Below are 20,157 nucleotides of genomic sequence, written 5' to 3' on the forward strand. Positions count from 1 at the left end.
TGGGAAGATGTTTGCAGTTGTTTGGTGAATATCTCTGCTCATTACACCAAACATTAATACAAACGATTTATTTATTTTAAATTTCTGTAATATTCTCTGCTAATTAAGAAACCTTGAGTATTCTAGTGGTGTTCAATCATTGTGTGGTGGTCCATCGATGAGTGTCTTAACTTATTCTAACCTCAAACAATATTACAATTTATAGATTTTGTTGTGCAGAACTCGGCCCCTGGCGTCCGTTTACCAAATTTCATGTTGACTGGAAAAGTGGATGATGAGATGGTGGGTGTTCAATTTTTTTAAAAGAAAAGAATTGTTTTGAAGCATAGATAAATTGGATTTTGAATGGGTAAACTGAAATGCTTATGCAGGACGAAGGACAAATTCGGCAGAATATGTTTCAACTTCGATCTATTTTTTACTTTCAAAGCGTGAAACTTGTGTACACACGTGATTCCTGGAACCAACGCTCATGGACACTCGGAGGTCCGATAGAATTTGACTATAATTCGCAGTGTGGGGTATTGTGGTTTATCACCAATGATGTCGGTGGATATTCTTTCCGCGTGGCATTTGACTACAAGGGTGACTCCCCCTTGTGGATATCGAAGGGTAGCGAGAGCGGTGGAAGGAGGCTTCATGTATTTATGTGGACTCCATATTCAAAATGGTTTATGGAATATTCGAAAATGGTTCGACGTCAGGGAGATAGCTGTAGAGTATGGCTGAGTTTTGAGTGCGATGCGAGTGTAAGTGAATTGGATAAAGTTCTTTAAGCTGTACATTATGGCTGAGTTTTGAGTGCGATGCGAGTGTAAGTGAATTGGATAAAGTTCTTTAAGCTGTACATTATGGCTGAGTTTTGACTGCGATGCGAGTGTAAGTGAATTGGATAAAGTTCTGGTGGGAGGGCTACGGGTGCTGAGGCTCGACTGTATACCGGCCGTCTTAGAAGCCTGTAAGAAAGTCATTGCAAAATTTGCAAACAAAAGCTCTTGGTCGTTTGCGTCACTAAGTAGGCGGATGAAAGGGTCATTAATAAGTCGAGATAAACCATTATATGATCACACATAGGTTCGATTATGAGATGGAAATTGTAGCTTTTATTATTTTTCAATATATTTGAAATTTTATGTTATAATAACAAATATGGGTAGAGAATCAGGTTAACTTTTTATTTAAATATTTATTAATAGTTAATATATTTTAATTAATTTTATTTATAAAAATTTAATAATTTAATAATATTATATAATTTAAATTTATTTTTAAGATTCAGAATTTCAAAAATATATAAAAATTTGAAGATATTTTTCAATATATTAAAACCTATGAAATTTAATAGAAAATTTGTATACATTAATTTCATAGAAAATTTGTATACATTAAAACATAAATATTAGAGATTAGTTCAAAACATGGTTGGATTGTAATTTCAAAGTAATTTCATGCACTGTCATAATAATGTTTCATTCTCTCGAAAGCATTGTTAAATTATAATTTTATGTGTCTTTTAAAATTTTATATATTTTTTAAAATTCACAACCATGTTTTATTGTTATAAAACGTTTGTCATTTTAATGGTTTAATGCATAAGCATTTTCATTTCACAGGAAGTATTACATTTTAAAGGATTTGGTTTATTAGGGAGTGATAGATTCAAATTCAAAATTCACATCTTAAATAGGTTATTTATTAATTTATAATTACGTATTATTAAAATCAAATTGCTTCGACAGTAAGTGGCTCGAATTATCCCCAAACAAGTCATAAGAAAATCTCCTCAATGGGAGAACTCTATAATAAATACAAAGAAATCCATGAAAATGAGTGCCGAGTTTGTTTACAAATTTCATGAAAATTTGTCCCAAAAGCATTGTGGTATTCATTTTTTTAAAATCATGTTGTCCAAAGTAAAATTTAATAACCACATGCTTTTGGCTGAAAGTTGTTTTTCAAAAGCATTTGTTTTATATTTTAAATAAAAAAAATCTTTGTTACGCACTAAATATATGTTAATTAATATTAATCATTATTATTATATTTATAATATATTATAATTAATATTATATAATAATACTAAAATTTAACTATTATTATTATTATATTTAGAAGGCATTGTTTATTTTATAGATAATATAGTTTTTTTTTTTTTAATTGGAAAGAATGTGTTATTTTTTGGTTTAAAATCTATTTTTGAATGCACAAATAGATTCAACAACCATGCACTCAAATTCTATAGATTAGACAACTTAAACTCAAGTTTTTAAAAACTATAAATTAAACTAAGCTTATTTATAATATATTACAATTAATTTTATGATTATAATATAATAATATTAAAACTTAATTATTATGATGATGATAATAATGATTAACGTCCACTAAGACCACTGGGGTTTAACACATCTTAAGAAGAAGAATAATCTAATTGTAATTCTTTAGAATCTTATTTCTATGTTAAAAAAGAAGGGAAAGAAACGCCCCAAGAACCTTATCGCTGGGCTGAATTAACAAGTCAAGAAGATTGGAAGTGTGACCGATGTTAGGGAAATGAGAGCAGATGTAAGGGTCGAACGGTATAAAAGAAAGTGCTTGTATTCCTCCACCCTCTTAGTATCACAAAGATGACAAATTCTATCGTCCCGGGGAGTCTTGGGAGTAGACCACTGTCTGGTTTCACTTCGAAGCTTATGAGAATAAGTTCTAATCTTAATGATGTTCATCTTTTTCTTCAAGCTGGTCAAAATGGAAAGATAATTTCAGTTCTCAAGGGTGTGGTTAATCACCTCCTTATAATATCTTATCTTCCTTTTACCCTCTAGCTCCTTATTAACCCATAGCTTATCCTTAAATTTGGAGGTGATAGTATCTTTGACACTATCCTTGCTTCCGAGAATGATCTCCTCATTTATCCCCCAATGATTGAGCCAAGATTGAGCATCCTTACGCCACCCACGCTTGAGGCGAAGGTGGGGACTTTGACTAAAGTTAGAACAATTTTAGGAAGCCTCTTGGATTCCATGTTGTAAAACTTCTTCTTATACATTACATACTTAAACATAGCCTTGCTTTCAATAGGGGAGAGGCCAGCTTCGATCAGGAGGATAGGATAGGGGGTATTTCCCTTGATCTTGAGATTGTATGTTATGAATTTGTTTTGAATCATCTCAATATTTCTCCACGACTCTCTAGATATATGACAACCCGAGACTTCAGAACCGTATAGGACAACAGGGGTGACCAGGGTCTCAAAGAGGAACATTTTTGTATTCCAAATACGAAGATCGACATCCTTACAATTGTTTTCAAGTTCATAATAAGCTTTCCAACCTCCAATAATCCTTTTCTCAATGTTGTAATTCCAGTTGAGCTGGTAAGGAATGTCAATACCCAAATATTTATAAGAAGAGCCCTGTTCCAAGCAATTATTATCATAGATGAAATTTCCATAGGTGATATTTTTAGATTTAATTATCACAATTTTAGTCTTGTCGGTATTAACTGTCATACACATCTTGGAGCAATAGTCATGAAGAGTCTTAAGTTGCTTGTCCAGGTCCTCATGGCTTCTAGCAAGAAGAATAGTATCATCGGTGTAGAGGAGAAGAGTAATGATAATACCAGCAAGCTTGGTCCCCTTGCACCCTATAATTTCCAAACACTCCTCTATCTTATCGATGTAAATACCAAAAAGGGTAGGGGAAAGGGGACACCCTTGCTTAACCTTGGTAGTGCATTTAATATCTTTAGATCACCCTTCATTGGTCTTAATCTTGGCAACAACCGTCTCGTAGAGGCGAATCAAAGCAATCTTCAACTTAGGAGGAATCATTATCTGATCAAATCTTATCTTGAGGAACAGTGTCAAAGGATTTTCTAAAGTCCATAAAGAAACAAAAGATATCATCTTTACTATTGTGACATTCCTCGGCAATGATCCTGGGAGTGACAAGATGGTCGATAGTCGAGTGGTATCTCCTAAAACCAACTTTCCCTTTATCTCTTTTACCATCAATTTCAAGCCAATGGTTAATCTTCTTTTCCAAAATGAGTCCATAAAGCTTGGCTAAGATGTGGCTAATCATAATGGTCCTGTAGTTAGAGGGAACAATTTTGTCCCCATTTTTAAAGATAGGCACAATAAGGCTTTGCATCCAAGGCTTAGGGAAGCCATGCTTTACAACCAAATTGAGAAGCTTATGGAGATGAGGAATGAGGATATATCTTCCTAGCTTTAAGATTTCAACTTGATATCCTTCAATATCTTAAGCTTTCCCATTAGCGAGGTTATTAATCCTAAAGTCAACATCCTCAAGAGAAAAGATATTTTCCATAATAAGAGTGCTAACGATGTTATTCATGGTGTCCGGGGAGTCATACAACTTCTTAAGATAGATGTCCCAATTTTCTAAGGGGAATGAATGATTATATTTAGATTTATAAACAAGCACATTACGCCAAAAAAAAATTGGCACAACTTTAGAAAGGTGAAGAAGATGTTCTTGTCTCTTATTAATATATGGTTGCTTCTCTCTTTAATGAGAGATTTGTACATACTAATATTTCAGAGCTTTACAGTATCATTAGGAGAGTCTCAAATATTTTTCCTGGAACTTTTATAGTCTTTTTCATACCAAGGGTTGGAAGTTTTATTAATCTTCTTATATGAAACCTTAGTAGAGAACTTGTTAATGGTAGTGGAAACGGTAGTAGTAAAATTGTGATAAATTTGATCAATATTGTTATTATAAGTTAGGGAACTCTAATCCCTTTTTAAGTCCTTTAAGAAAATGTTTATTTTATTTTGATTGAAATGAGTGTATCTTTGGCATTCACTAGTATCCTGCATGTGGCTGGTATACATAACAAGATTGAGGATTAAAGACAAAAGCCTATGGTCAGAGTCAGGCTCGAAATATTTCAGAAGCTCAAAGTTGGTAATGTGGTTAAGGACATGGTTGTCTGAAATCACATAGTCCACAACAATATTGCCCAAACCATGTAAATAGGTCATCTCGCCAGAGAAAGGTAACTTTCTAATACCATTACAGATAACCAAGTCTTGGGAACTACAAAGCTTGAGGAGTTTGGTGCCAAATAAGTTCTCGTTTCTATCTTCAGAGGATCTCTTTAATCTATTAGCTAAGTCATCATCTTCGTCAATCCACAAGGGGTCAGGGTTAGAGTGGTCACTTAATATAATAACTTGGTTGGTAGCAGTTCTAGCATTGAAGTCCCCAAGAAAAAGGATATTACCTTCATTACTCAGGTTGTGAATGTATTTTCCTAAGGTAGTGAAAGGACAATTCTTACCTCAATTGTTTTTCTTATAAGAGGTAGAGTTGATAGGAGCGAAATAGAAGATTGAAAGACAAATCCTATTGGAGGAAGAATCAAAGATCTTGATCCAAGTGTACCGATTGAAAGGGTTGATAGTATGAAGCTGGATCTGAGAAGAAAAAATGTTCTTAATATAACAGGCTATACCACCAAGACCCCTTTGAGAGGATTTCTTGTTCCAGGCACACCAAAGAATGAATCTGTTAAGGTGAGGAACCCTAGTTTCGTCATGCTCCCAAGTTTCAACTAGAAAAATAAGGTCAATATCACTCAAGATCTAGCTTAACGTAGGACCTTTATGCCATGGAAAACCATGACAGTTCCCAACTGAAGTCCATCATGCAATAGCTCAACTAACCCATAAGAAAAGCGTATTTCCTTCTGGTAGTTGCATGTGCCACATCCGTAGCTCAAACTGAAGTGCTGCAAGAGGATAAGATAATGTTTATAGTCAAAATATTATTAAGAGCTAATAATATTCGACTGTTCTATATTTAGACTGGCAGTCTAAAAATAGACTCCAGCCATATGTCTAAAAATAGAAGTCCATCTATTTTTACCAACATGACCAATCATCCATAAATAGCATCCTGCAACTCATAGACCATGATCCATATGTCTAAAAATAGACTTTGCGCCAAAAATAGCCTGCGGCCCCACTTAGTGAAGGCGACTTCTTTTCACAAAGCTCCATCATCTTGTTGCATTTTCAACAAATCCTACCTTTAATTCCTTGGAGTTCATTCTGAAGTGAGATTATTCTATTTTCTAGTGATTTGTGATTGATTTTAAGCAATGTTGTTAATTCTATTTTAAATTGGTTTTCTCTTTCTTCTCTTCATTTTTCTAAAGATTCAATGTACTCATAAAGACTGTCTAGAGTAATTTTACTTGGTCTCCCTTTGCTGGAGGGGGGCTTAGATATTTGAGGGGGTACTCAAAATGTAAGCAAGAAAAAATAACAAAAGAGGAAGAGAAGGAATGTATGCACTTGTTAAAGTCCGAGTAATTGAGGTCACCCACAAAGATATGTAGAGTGTACTGTAGAGATTATTTGCACCGAATTGCGGAAGCTTCAAGTTCAGGATATGTGTTGCATCGTTGAGATCACCGAATCAATTACATAAGTCAACCGAGCCGCAAGGACTCTCACCATAGAGACCACTGAGTTCGCCTGAATCAATTACCGGAAAGATCCACACCACAGTTTTATCAAGGATTGAACACAATAATCATTGTATGGTAGCGAGACCTCTTCTACAATCAGAGTTCAATGTGCATTAAGTTGAATCACTTCAAATTGATGATGATGGTATAGACGCCTTCTCAAACTTATATGAATAAGCCCTATGCTCAATAAGATCTACCGCAAAGCTTGATACCTCAAAAACTAGTCCACAAATCACTTGCCTTTGTCATATATCCTTACGATTCAGAAATTAGTCTGCAAGTTCTTTGTCATAGATCCTCACAACTTCAAGGATTTTGTAATGATGCTTTATTAATTAGTCCATAGAGATATGAGGTTAAGTAATAGCTCAGAAAGGGGATCTCAGATATAATTATAGATTAATTAATATTATTATTAATATAAACATTAATCCTCTACTACACACTTAATAATTATTAATATGCACTTACTAATTATTAATGTGGTTAATATATGGCTATCCTCCCATATATATACCACATTTATTAATGAGTTGGGTTAGTTTTAAGTCAAAATTCAAAAATATATTTGTTTCCAAATATTCATGATTGGATTAATGTTTTCAACAAAAGCATTTTTTAAATAAAAAATGTTGAATGAGAAGTTTTCTGTTGAATATTTTATGGTTAAAAACGTGTCTGCCTCAGAGGAGTTCACCGATAGGTGTATAGATGTCGACTTGCGGGTGAATATAGGTTTATTGACCCTTTTTTTTAATTGACGGGTGGGATTGAATCTCCAGCGAATATTCGTGGGATATGCTTCATCTGAGTGGTCGATCAACGATTGTGGTGTAAGGGAAAAATTACTTTAAAGATCGCTTACCAAGTATGGGCGGCCGTGACATGGGGTTAACATAATTGAGTAATGTGGGGATAATATAAACAATGGAATAAAAATAAATATTAATTTATATAATAATAGTTATTAATTTAAAGATATCTATTTAATGACTTTAATTTTTATTATTTTAATAATAAATTATTAAAAAGGATAATAAATTATTAATTGTAAATTTAAGAAATTTATTTAATAAAAAATATAAATTAATTATAAATGGTTAATAAAAAAAATTATTATATATAAAAAATAGTTATTAATAGTAAAATTTAAAAACTATTTTAAAATAACGGATATTATAAAATAATGAAAATATAATTAGTGAAGAAAACAATAATAATTATTAAAATTAAAAAAATATTATAATTAAAAAAATAGTATAATTAAAAGTGATAATAAATTATTAATTGTTAATTTAGGAAAAATATTTTTAAAATATAAATTAATAAATCAAAATTAAATAAATATTTATTTATTTAATTATAAATGGTTAATTATAAAATTATTTAATAAAAAAATATTAATATTTAATTTTAAAGTTTTATAAAAAGAAAATAGATATTATAAAGTAATGAAAAAAATAATTAATGAAAAAGATACTAATACATGAAGGAACAATTAATGAAAAATAATAATCATAAATGAATAATAATAAATAATAGAAAAAAGGGGTGGTTGTATAAGCCAGAGGCTCTGCTACAGTTACCCATGGGTAAAGGGTGTCACTTGGACAGTTATCCATGGGTAAAGGGTGTCACTTGGCAACCATAGTCCTTGGTTAAGACATTTAGCAATAAAAAAAATTCATTGTTATTAAAATAATAAAAAAATTTAAATAATAGAAAAATAATTTTATTTGTTTGTTTTAGTCAATAATTATTTATGTAATTATTGCTACTTATATAGTTAAAATTCTTATTTTAAATAAAAAGAACTAAATGGTAGTTTTTATTAAAACATATTAAAAAATTAATTGTTTGATTTTTAATTGCTAAATTATATATTGATAAATAGATAAGTTTTTAATTAATTAAGATGGCATCGACCTGATAGGGTTAGGGCCATAGGTCTATGGGTAAGAAACCCAACAGCCACACGCGATCCTGTAGCTAGGTTTTTAATATATAGTGATGTGTAAGATAAAAAACGGATAAAAAAGGAATGCACTGACCCTAGAATATTGAAACTAATAGCAAAAAGACAAACAAAATCCAGGACTGGCCATGGCTCCAGCTATTGGTGTTCAACGAGAGACCTCGAGGGTAAAAAAAAATAAGGAGGTAATAAAAAACTTGTAACCTGGAAGACTTGGATCCGAAGCGTTGCGAACGAAATAGAAAATATGCTTCAAAATCCTTGCATATCGGAGCACAGGTGATGTGACAAAAAGGTGTTGGTGCAGGGAGTCTCTCCTGTCTCGTGCACCCTTTCTTTCCCTGTAGGAAGAACCCAAGATATAGACCACTTTGTCGAAGAACAAAAACTATCCTTTGCCGAACATAAGGGAGTAAGCAATAAGACACACACAAAAAAAAAGAGTTACCCTAAACTTTAGAGGGCATGCAACAACAGTGAAGGGGTAATGAGGATGGGCTGGGAACGAGAATTTGTGGTCAAGGAACAAAGAGGTTTGCAATTTGCTAAGTTACGCCCTTAACAATGTAAGGAGGCTCACCATTGCAGCAGGGATAGACCTCCTCCCATTATGCGAGTGACGAGGAATGAAATTGTTTTAGACCCTTCTCCCTCGTAAATGGTTTTGCAACGTAACCCTATGTTGTATCGACTGCCAAACTAGGCCTTGCGCAAGTGTACGACTGGATGAGGTCATATTCAATCGGTTAATAAATGATGAAAATTTATTAAGAGTCATGGTAGGTTCCACATGGTGCAAACCATCAGGTGGCATGAAAGGAGACTTGTTTGCAAGAGTTCAGAGACCTTGCCATGGTGTCATTTATTAAAATAATTAATAAGTTAATAATTGATTAATAATAATTAATTATTAATTAAACTAAAAATAAATATTACTAAGTAAATATGAATTAAAATACAATCTTTGGTTATTACAACTAGAAGTTGTGATGAAATACATCACTCAAGCCTAACCATAATTAAAATATTTTGATGTTTTGTGGTCCATGCTCAACTTGGAGTTGACACATCTACCTTTTAAAATAAAAATAAAAAACAAAATATTCTCCATATAAAAAACAATGTCAATCATTTTCAGAAAATATTAAAAAAACAAAATATTATGCATAAAAAAAAAAACAATGTGAGCTATTTTCAAAACACAAAAAGAAATATACATATTTGGTTAGTTTTAATTAAAAACATTATAAAACATGATTCTCACTATGTTGACTTAGATATTACAACTAGAAGTTGTGATGAAATACATCACTCAAGCCTAACCACAATTAAAATATTTTGATGTTATGTGATCCATGCTCAACTTAGAGTTGACACATCTACCTTTTAAAATAAAAATAAAAAACAAAATATTCTCCATATAAAAAACAATGTCAATCATTTTCAGAAAATATAAAAAACAAAATATTAACCATATAAAAAACAATGTGAGCTATTATCAAAACACAAAAAGAAATATACATATTTTGTTAGTTTTAATTAAAAACATTATAAAACATGATTCTCACTATGTTGACTTAGATATTACCACTAGAAGTTGTGATGAAATACATCACTCAAGCCTAACCATTATTAAAATATTTTGATGTTTTGTGGTCCATGCTCAACTTGGAGTTGACACATCTACCTTTTAAAATAAAAATAAAAAACAAAATATTCTCCATATAAAAAACAATGTCAATCATTTAAAAAAATATAAAAAAACAAAATATTATGCCTAAAAAAAACAATGTGAGCTATTTTCAAAACACAAAAAGAAATATACATATTTGATTAGTTTTAATTAAAAACATGATTCTCGCTATATTGACTTAGATATTACACCTAGAGGTTGTGATGAAATACATCACTTAAGCCTAACCATAATTAAAATATTTTGATGTTATGTTAAATAACATAACTTTATATCGAGTAATTAAAAAAATTATATTTTCATTTTCTAATGTGTAAATAAGAATATTTTAATATAGTACTTAAATAAACTATCTTAATATCCATGTTAAGTAATGTATTTCAATATCAACCATTTTATGTTCTCCATAATAAAATTGTTTAAATAATAATAATAATAATAATTTATATATTTTGGTTCGTTTCTAAGTATATTCTTTAATCAAGTTAAGTTTACGCTGAGTAAGGTACAGAATAAAAATCTCTCACCAGTTACTAATTATCCTAGATTAAAAAAAAGGTACAAAATAAAAATGAGAATATTTTTTTTTCAAAACGTTGAATCCATTTATATATTAAAAATTAATTTAAATTTTGATTCATTTTATGATCATTAAAAATACATATAAACCAATAATTACTCATGACAAATCCTTAATTAAAATTAATTCATAATAATAAGTAATTAAGACCCATGTAAAAATATGAAATGAAATCTTTTTCTCCCAAAATAATATAAAAACAGTTAATCCTGTACAATCTCTTCCACTATTCTCGCCCACTATGGTTCATGTTGCATGTGACAATCGATTTCACTAAAATTGGACCCCCAATTTATTTGGATTTTTATATAAACCTTCATGGAAAGTTCTATTTTTTCATCCCAGCAATTATAAGTCAACCGAGTACCCGCGTTGTGTCCCGGGTGGGTGGGACAGTGCAATAATGCCTTTTCCATCCAGGTTCGATTTACGCCTACATGCTGGATGTTATACTCATTATGTTGGGTTGCTGTCAGAGTGACACAACGATTATAAAAATTTGGATTCTACATATATTGTATATAATGTAATATGTTGCTTCTTCAGCGAAGATTCCTTCCCCCGAAAAAAATAAGCCAATCGATACACAACCAGCTCTGCTTGCTTCGTCTCTTCTTAACCGTGAACTCACAGGATTTCTCTGCCAATCAATAGATCGATATCTTAGCAAAGTTAAAGAACATTAGCAGGTAACCTCATAACCTTGGTTTATTAGCTCAGAAAAGAGCGAGAAAGGTGTTATTCTAAACAGTGCATAGCGGAAAATCAAAGACAAACACAGCAATAAACTCATACACAAATGACACAATAATTTAACGTGGTTCACCCAACCAATCTGGGCTATGTCCACCAAACATAGGCATCGGAAATCTTATTATCAAACAGGAGATTACAAAATAACTTATTTTCTCACACACTCTCTACCATCCCAATATCTGGGCGGATATCTATTTTATAGCTCAGAGAATCTAATTGACTCATAAATCCTCTCACAACAAATATAGAATGCATTAACTCTTTCCCAACAAAATAGAGCTAATATAGCAAGAGATCTTATTGTTGTCACCTACTTGAGATTTTTGCCCAATTTATTTAAAACCGAAAATCTCAACAATCTCCACCTTGACAACAATTAGCCTGATACCCTGTTTCTTTATTATTTTTATCTTTTCTGCAGGCCAAGAGAAGCCAAACACCAACGTAGCTTCTCTAACAAAACTGGTTTCGTGAACATGTCTGCACAGTTTTCCTTCGTATGCACCTTTTCAAGAGAAACGCCCCTTTCAGTGATAACCTGTCTTACAAAATGGTACTTAATAGGTATAAGCTTTGATTTACTATGATAGGCCGGATTCTTAGCCAAATGAATTGCACTTTGAATATCACAAAATAACTTGATGTTGTCCTACAACCTACCAAACTCACCAATCAAACCTTTCAACCAAACCGCTTCTTTGGAAGCATGTGAAGCAGCTATGTATTCAGCTTCAGTAGTGGATAAAGCAACAATATTCTGTAGCTTTGACATCCAGCTAATAGCTCCACCTGCAAGAGTAAAGACATACCCTAAAGTTGACCTTCTCTTATCCAAATCACCTGCAAAATCGGAATTAACATATCCGCAGACAAAACCACTACTCTTATTATAAGTTATACAATAATTATTTGTGCCTCTCAAATACCGAAGCACCCATTTCACTGCTGACCAATGTTCTTTACCTGGATTTGCCATATACCTGCTGACAACCCAAACTGCATGTGAAATATCTGGTCGAGTACAAACCATCGCATACATCAAACATCCTACTACATTGGCATATGGAATTCGAGACATATAATCCTTTTCTTCATCTGTATTAGGACATAAACTGGAAGAAAGCTTAAAATGGGAAGATAAAGGGACTGACACAGGCTTCACATTGTTCATACCAAACCTCAAGAGTATTTTCTCAATATACTTCTGTTGTGATAGCCACAGCTTACCATTGCTCATGTCTCTGAAAATCTCCATGCCCAAAATCTGTCTTGCTGCTCCTAGATCTTTCATATCAAATGTCCTTGCCATCTGAGCCTTCAACCTGTTGATCTCATCTATGCTTTTGCTTGCTAAAAGCATATCGTCAACATACAACACTAAGATAATGAACATGCCATTACTTAATTGCTTAAAGTAAACACAAAGATCATATTCACTTCTTATATATTTTTGAATCATCATGAAAGAATCAAATTTCTTGTACCACTATCGTGGCGACTGCTTTAGACCATACAATGATTTCTTGAGCCTGCAGAAAAATTTCTTATTCAGATGCTGAACAAACCCTTCTGGTTGTTCCATATAAATTTCCTCATCTAAATCTCCATGTAAAAATGCAGTCTTAACATCTAGTTGTTGTAATTCTAAATCAAGCAAGGCAACTAACGCTAACACAATTCTAATTGAAACTATTTTAACAACTGGTGAAAATATCTCATGAAAGTCAATGCTTGCTTTCTGAGAAAACCCTTTTGCAACCAGCCTCGCTTTGTATCTGTCCTTCACACCCCGTTTCAACTTGAAAACCCATTTACATCCCACAGTTTTCCTGTCTTTCGGAAGTTCAACCAATTCCCATGTGCCATTCTTGTGTAATGCCATCATCTCTTCCTTCATAGCTTCTTTCCACTTGTCACTTTTCGAACCTTCTACAGCTTCCTGATAACACAAAGGTTCATCATCGTTAGCGGTTAAAGCAACTGAAGTAACATAATCATCATATCTTCTAGGAGGACGTTTAATTCTCGTAGACCTCCTTAAAGATGTTTCTGGTGCTTCCACAATTGGTTGACTACCATCTGTAGGAACTTCTTCATGATCAGCATCTGAGACCTGTTCATGATCTACATCTGAACCCTGTTCATGATCTACATCTGAACCCTGTTCATGACTAGTATCTGAACTATGGTCATCATGACTATCATTAGAAGTGCTTTCAAACTGAATGTGTTGAAAATCAGATACATCATCCTGTTTCATTCTATTATCTACATCTAACTGTACAAGAGAGGATTCATTAAAATTTACATCTCTGTTGATGATGATCTTGCGGGTAGTAAGATCCCACAATCTATATCCCTTTTTTCCATCACCATATCCAACAAAGATATACCTTTTTGACTTTGGATCTAATTTAGTTCGCTGATGTTTAGGCACTAGAGCATATGCATCACAACCAAACACTCTGAGTTTAGAATAATCACAAGGGTGACCTTTCCATACCTCTTGAGGAATCTTGCAACCTATCGCCATTGATGGTGATCGATTTATCACATAACAAGCTGTAGCCACCGCTTCTGTCCACAATTCCTTCTGCAAACCAGCGTTACTCAGCATACTCCTTGCTCTCTCTAAAAGAGTCCTATTCATGCGTTCAGCAACTCCATTTTGCTGAGGAGTATAAACAGTGGTCTTATGTCTTTCGATCCCTGCATCCTTGCAATAGTTTTCAAACTCCTTGGAAGTAAACTCACCACCATTGTCAGTTCTTAAACATTTTATAGTTCTACCAGTGATGTTTTCTACCAATGCTCTAAACTGCTTGAAAACTGTAAAAACATCAGACTTCCTTTTCAACATGTAGACCCACACTTTCCTAGAGAAATCATCAATAAACGATACAAAATATGACGAGCCACCATATGAAGTTGTAGGGGCTGGACCCCAAACATCTGAATGGATGTAATCAAGTATTCCTTTACTAGTATGTTGCCTGTTTTAAACTTTTGCTTACTTTGTTTTCCAAACAGACAATGTTTACAGAAATATAACTTTCCAGACTTTAGATTAGGAAGTAACTTGCGATCAGCCAAAATTTTTAACCCTCTTTCGCTCATATGGCCCAACCTTTGATGCCATAAGCGAATGGAACTACTGTCATGTTTAGACACTGTAGACACATGATCTGACCCTGTTCTTCCTTCTAACTGAAATAGATTTCCTACCTTCTTAGCTTTCATTACTAGTAAAATACCTTTGTAAATTTTCATTACTCCACCTTGAATTACAGTTTTATATCCATTTGTGTCAAGTGCTCCTAGTGAAATTAGATTTTTCCTTAAATCTGGTACATGTCTTACATCAGTTAACATTTTGGTTGTCCCATCAAACATTTGCAGCTGTATACTCCCTATTCCCACAATATTACATGTGACATCATTACCCATGTACACGACTCCATCATTAATTGACCTATATGTCTTAAACCATTCTTTATGAATACACATGTGGTTTGATGCACCTGAATCTAACCACCAATGTTGATCATGATTTGACAAATTAACTGATAACACTTCGTCACTCATACCTGAACCAGATGCTGAACCTGTATCTGTCGTGTTTGCCTCTTGCTTCGCCGTCGAAGAGTCTTCTTTAGATGCTTGTTGTTTCTTCCAACAGTCTTTCTTCAAATGTCCCGATTTTCCACAAAACCAGCACTTTACCTTACTCTTCTTCCCTTTCGATTTTGATCGTGAGTTGCTGTGCTTACCAGAGCGTCTTTCTCTCGAACGACCTCTAGCCATCATTGCTTCTAATGTAGAGGTGTCGGCATTTGACCTCTTCCTTGTCTCTTCGGACAACAAAGCTCTAACAATATCATCAAACTCAATGGTTTCTGATGTACTTAGACTTATAGAAGTAACAAAATGATCCCATGACTCGGGCAACGAGCACAATAAAGTTATAGCTTTATCTTCTGATTCAAATTTTACTTCTATGCTTTCTAATTGCACCAGCAGAGTATTAAAGACATTCAAATGATCAGTAATAGATGTACCTTCCTTCATGCGCAGACTGTATAATTGTCGCTTCAGAAGAATCCTGTTGGTCAAGGATTTTGTCATGTACAGCTTCTCCAGCTTTGTCCACAAACCAGCAGCAGTTTTCTCTGACACGATGTTAAACAAAACATCATCCGCCAAACACAGTCGAATACCACTCAGAGCTCTTCCATCCAGTTCATTCCATTCATCATCTGTCATGGGGTAAGGCTGTTTGGATCTTCCCAACAGCGCCTTCGCCACGCCTTGTTGCACAAGCAGATCGTGCATATTCACTTTCCAGATCTCGAAGTTATTTTTGCCATTAAACTTCTCGATCTCAAAACGAGCACTCTGAGTTTTCGCCATATTGTCTCAACCAAAAGAAAAACAATCTCCAATTCCAACTGGTTAATCAATCAAATTAATATCTAATAACAAATGCCTTCGCCTTTTACTGTACTATCTTTATTCTATCAAAAAATCGCTCTGTTATACAAACTGCAATTATAAAAAATAAAAAACCAAATAAACAATTGTAGTTTTACCAACGCAGTTCTCGGTTGGCACGTTGGCGCTATCGTAATAGCAGACAATCCGCACCGGAAGCAAAATCATGTAGAGTGACGAAATTGGCGCACCTTTTCCCTTCGGATCCGCGCTGATAAGGATCTTGGCGCACTGGCGCGACTATAATCCTCGGGACCGCGCCAATTTGCGCACCCGTTTTAAAGAAAATCGCGCCAACCCGTTCTCTCCGTGCTCTGGCATACGCAACGTTACACAACGACGCAGTCTTTGGCATACGACGTAAACACTGTAAACTCTCTCTTTATACAGCTGGGACATCAACGTCCAGAAAACACGCTTCACTGATCACCGTGAATGTCAATGCTATGGTATTATGGCATACGCAGTCACACACAGTTTCAACGCTTAACATTCTGGTATTTGGCATGCGCAGGTCCACCGCCACGCTTCAACAACGCAATTGCAACGAGTAGTTGACGTGCCAACAAAGGTTTCAACGCTGCCTGGTGTGTCGTTGCTCTGTTAAACTTTGTGCACGCAGGACCTCCAGTCCACCGCACTGAGCGCAGTTCAACGTGCTGGTAATTGGCATGCACCGTTCCACAACCACGCTCCAACGCATAAACAGCCAACGCAAAAACAGTCTACACCAGACTTGGGCCCGCCACTCCTCCGCTGCGCAGCTCTGATACCAATTGTTATTCTAAACAGTGCGCAACAGAAAATCAAAGACAAACACAACAATAAAATCATACACAAATGACACAGTAATTTAACGTGGTTCACCCAACCAATCTGGGCTACGTCCACCAAACATAGGCATCGGCAATCTTATTATCAAACAGGAGATTACAAAATAATTTATTTTCTCACACACTCTCTACTCTCCAATATCTGTACGGACATCTATTTTATAGCTCAGAGAATCTAACTGACTCATAAATCCTCTCACAACAAATATAGGATGCATTAACTCTTTCCCAACAAAATAGAGCTAATATAGCAAGAGATCTTATTGTTGTCACCTACTTGAGATTTTTGCCCAATTTATTTAAAACCGAAAATCTCAACAAAAGGGTGGCCAAATCTGAAGCTGCGCACGGGATATGTTAAATGGTGGATCAAATCTTTAATAAAGCAGCAGCGGCATTTTATAGATTTAAATAACACAGAGTGAAAGGCACGATATCCTCACATTCCTAGCAAATTTTCATTTGTAAGGATTTGGTGAATGGGATGTGAAAGTCTAGACATAATCTGTACATCCTGACTATACATCCCCTCAGACATCCTCCGTACTCAGTTGTTTCAGACACCCCGTGCTCAGTTTTGTCAATCGATTAATCAAAATATATTGAATTCGAGATCTAGCTATTATTGAATTTCATGACTACTTTTAAGTATAGTTTTGGTTGGTTAAAAATTTATTAAAATTAGTGTAATTATGGGTAAATATGGATGAGCACCAATTCATAATAATCATAAAAATATTTGTTTTATGATATATTTTATGTTGTAAAGAAACTAGATACCATAAAATTCACTTTTATTTTATTATGGGGATTTTATAAATTTAAATACTTTGAAAATTCACTTCCATTTTATTATGGAGATTCTTAATATGTGATCTTTAAATAGACTCTGTGGGAATACCACTTGCCCATAAAATTATAACTCACTTCATATGCCACTCCTTCACAATGAAAATTTTGTTTTAATTATTTATTTTAATTAAGTGGGAAAGACGTGTACATTACTATTTTTGAATAAATCTCAAACTTTGATTTGTGTATACTATTAAGAATATTATAAAACTCACTTCATATGTCATTTTTAAAAAATTAATCCATTTAATTAAATAACCAAAAATGACATAATTACTTTTATGATAAATTTTAACCTTTCATTTGTATATACTACTAAAAATATTCTATGGAAATTAAATTTCTACTTACTCCCCGCCATCTCCATCACATGGACGTGCTTCTAACCACAAAGGAAAAGCCCCATATATTTCGCACACCCCGCCAAATTCCCCTCGATCCTCACCCAGAAATTCTTTCGATCAGGATATTGACCTCCTCCTTAAACGAGCATCTTTGAAACTTCAGCCATTAACGGTCCACCGACCCAATCATTCCCCTTCCCCCATTATTAGCCCAAATTCGGCTGGGAATATTACAGTTTGCCGCAAAGAGAAGCGGGGAAGTAGACATTTTTGGGGTAGGAGGGGAAGACACAATATGTCAATTCGGGACCTCTCCTTAATTGACATTCCTGTTTCGGAAATTGCTGCTGATGATATCTCTGACATGGGGCCTCTTAGAGCAAGCCGGCCTAATGATGTCCCAAAATGATTGACATCCTATCGATGAACATTCAGGGTCTTGGTGCAGACCCTAAATTTCTGGCCCTAAAATATCTTTCTGTCACATCAAAATCGAAAATGCTCCTTATACAGGAAACCATGCATGATAGTCTTCAATCTATTTCATATTTTAGGCAGATGCTTCCATCATGACATATGGTTGCTACAAATGCTGTGGGCTTGTCAGGCGGTTTAGCTGTTTTATGGGATCCTAAATGGATAATGGCGGTTGCATTTCAATGTTCTGCTAGTATTCTTATTATGGCCCACTTCCATGGTTCTCCTGACCTAGTTCATATATTAAATATTTATGCTCCATAGAAAGATCGATATCCATTTTGGGATAATCTTCTATCATTTGAACTACTTGAAATTGATTCTCTGATAATTGGTGGAGATTTTAACTGTACTATTTGTAACGATGAAATATGGGGGCAATGGCAGGAAATATGATCCGATGGGGAGATTGATTCAGGAAACCATTATACAAAATAATTTTGTTGACATCCTGCCTACTTGTCTGGGCCCCACTTGGGACAATGGGCGATCAAATAATTCATTTTTGGCTAAAAGATTTGACAGATTCCTCTTACATGAAAGACTAATTGAAAGATTTGGCTCCCCTACAGTGAACATCATTCCATCTTTCATATCAGATCACCGTCCCATTTCTATCCATTGGAATTATGTTGGTCGCAGGTTTGGATATCCGTTCAAATTCAATCGTACATGGCTTGCTGATGAACAATTCAACAAATTTATATATGATACTTGGAATCTCTCTCCCATGTAGGACAATGATCCTACTCAACATTTTCTTGAACGTCTGTCTTCTCTTTGAAATGGGGTCAAAAGATGGCAAAAGGAGAAATCGACCTCCAATAGAATGGAACTGAAGGATATATGTAGAAAATTGGAGAATTTATCATCTCTCTTTAAAAATCCCTCCATGTCGTCCACTATTAGAAAACATATATGGGATTTAGAAAAAAAAAACAAAAGATATTAGAAATTGAAGAGGCCACTTGGAGGCTTAAGAGTCGAGCGTTATGGCTCAAAGAGGGAGACAAAAATACGAAGTTTTTTCACATGTACGCAAACAAGAGGAGGGAAGCAAACACTATTTGGGAGATCAAGGACGAGGAAGGAAACTCACATTCCACACAGGAGGCCATTACTAGAGAAGCTGTGAAATATTTCAAAAGGGCTTATAGCAGGAATTCTGTTTGCGACATAGAGGATATTCTATGGGGAATAGACCCATATCCCACTATGTTTGATGAAAATCAAAACAATGCTCTATTTGCTGAGATTTCAGAAGAGGAATTATTGGCAATAATGAAATCATTTCAAAAAGACAAGTGCCCAGGGTTGGACGGGTGGACCATTGATTTCTTAATCCATTTCTTTGAATTATTTAAGATAGATATTCTAAATATGGTCGAGGAATCGAGATCTCAAGGTTACATAAGCCAATATATTTCCTCAACATATATTGCTCTAATTCCAAAGAAGAAGCTCTCCTCCTCTTTTTCAGATTATAGGCCTATTTCATTGTGCAACGTTCTATACAAGATAATATCAAAGATTACTGCTATCCGAATTAGGAACATTCTATCTCCTCATCTGTCTCCTGAGCAACACGGATTTCTAAAGGAAAGGAATATTTTGGATGCGATGGCTCTCACCCAAGAATGCTT

The 20,157-nt window shown here is 34.2% G+C and overlaps 1 protein-coding gene across 2 annotated transcripts in view; it reads left to right on the forward strand.

Moving 5' to 3' along the window:
* LOC149244028 (disease resistance protein Roq1-like) overlaps nt 1–20,157 on the forward strand; it is a 105,604-nt gene that overhangs the window by 60,439 nt on the left and 25,008 nt on the right. Inside the window, exons 6-7 of one of the 2 annotated variants that reach the window (XM_089374722.1) lie at nt 220–282; nt 372–1,095. The exons of the other annotated variant lie outside the window; for it this stretch is intronic. Of the exons in view, the coding sequence (XP_089230848.1) occupies nt 220–282; nt 372–776 (468 nt within the window). The 3' untranslated portion in view covers nt 777–1,095. Of the gene's footprint in view, nt 1–219; nt 283–371; nt 1,096–20,157 lie in introns of those variants that run through there. 2 annotated transcript variants of the gene reach the window in all.

Source organism: Pinus tabuliformis, chromosome 8 (assembly GCF_031772625.1).
Source record: "Pinus tabuliformis cultivar Carrire ecotype Pingquan chromosome 8, CPIR1, whole genome shotgun sequence".
Taxonomy (NCBI): Eukaryota; Viridiplantae; Streptophyta; class Pinopsida; order Pinales; family Pinaceae; genus Pinus; species Pinus tabuliformis.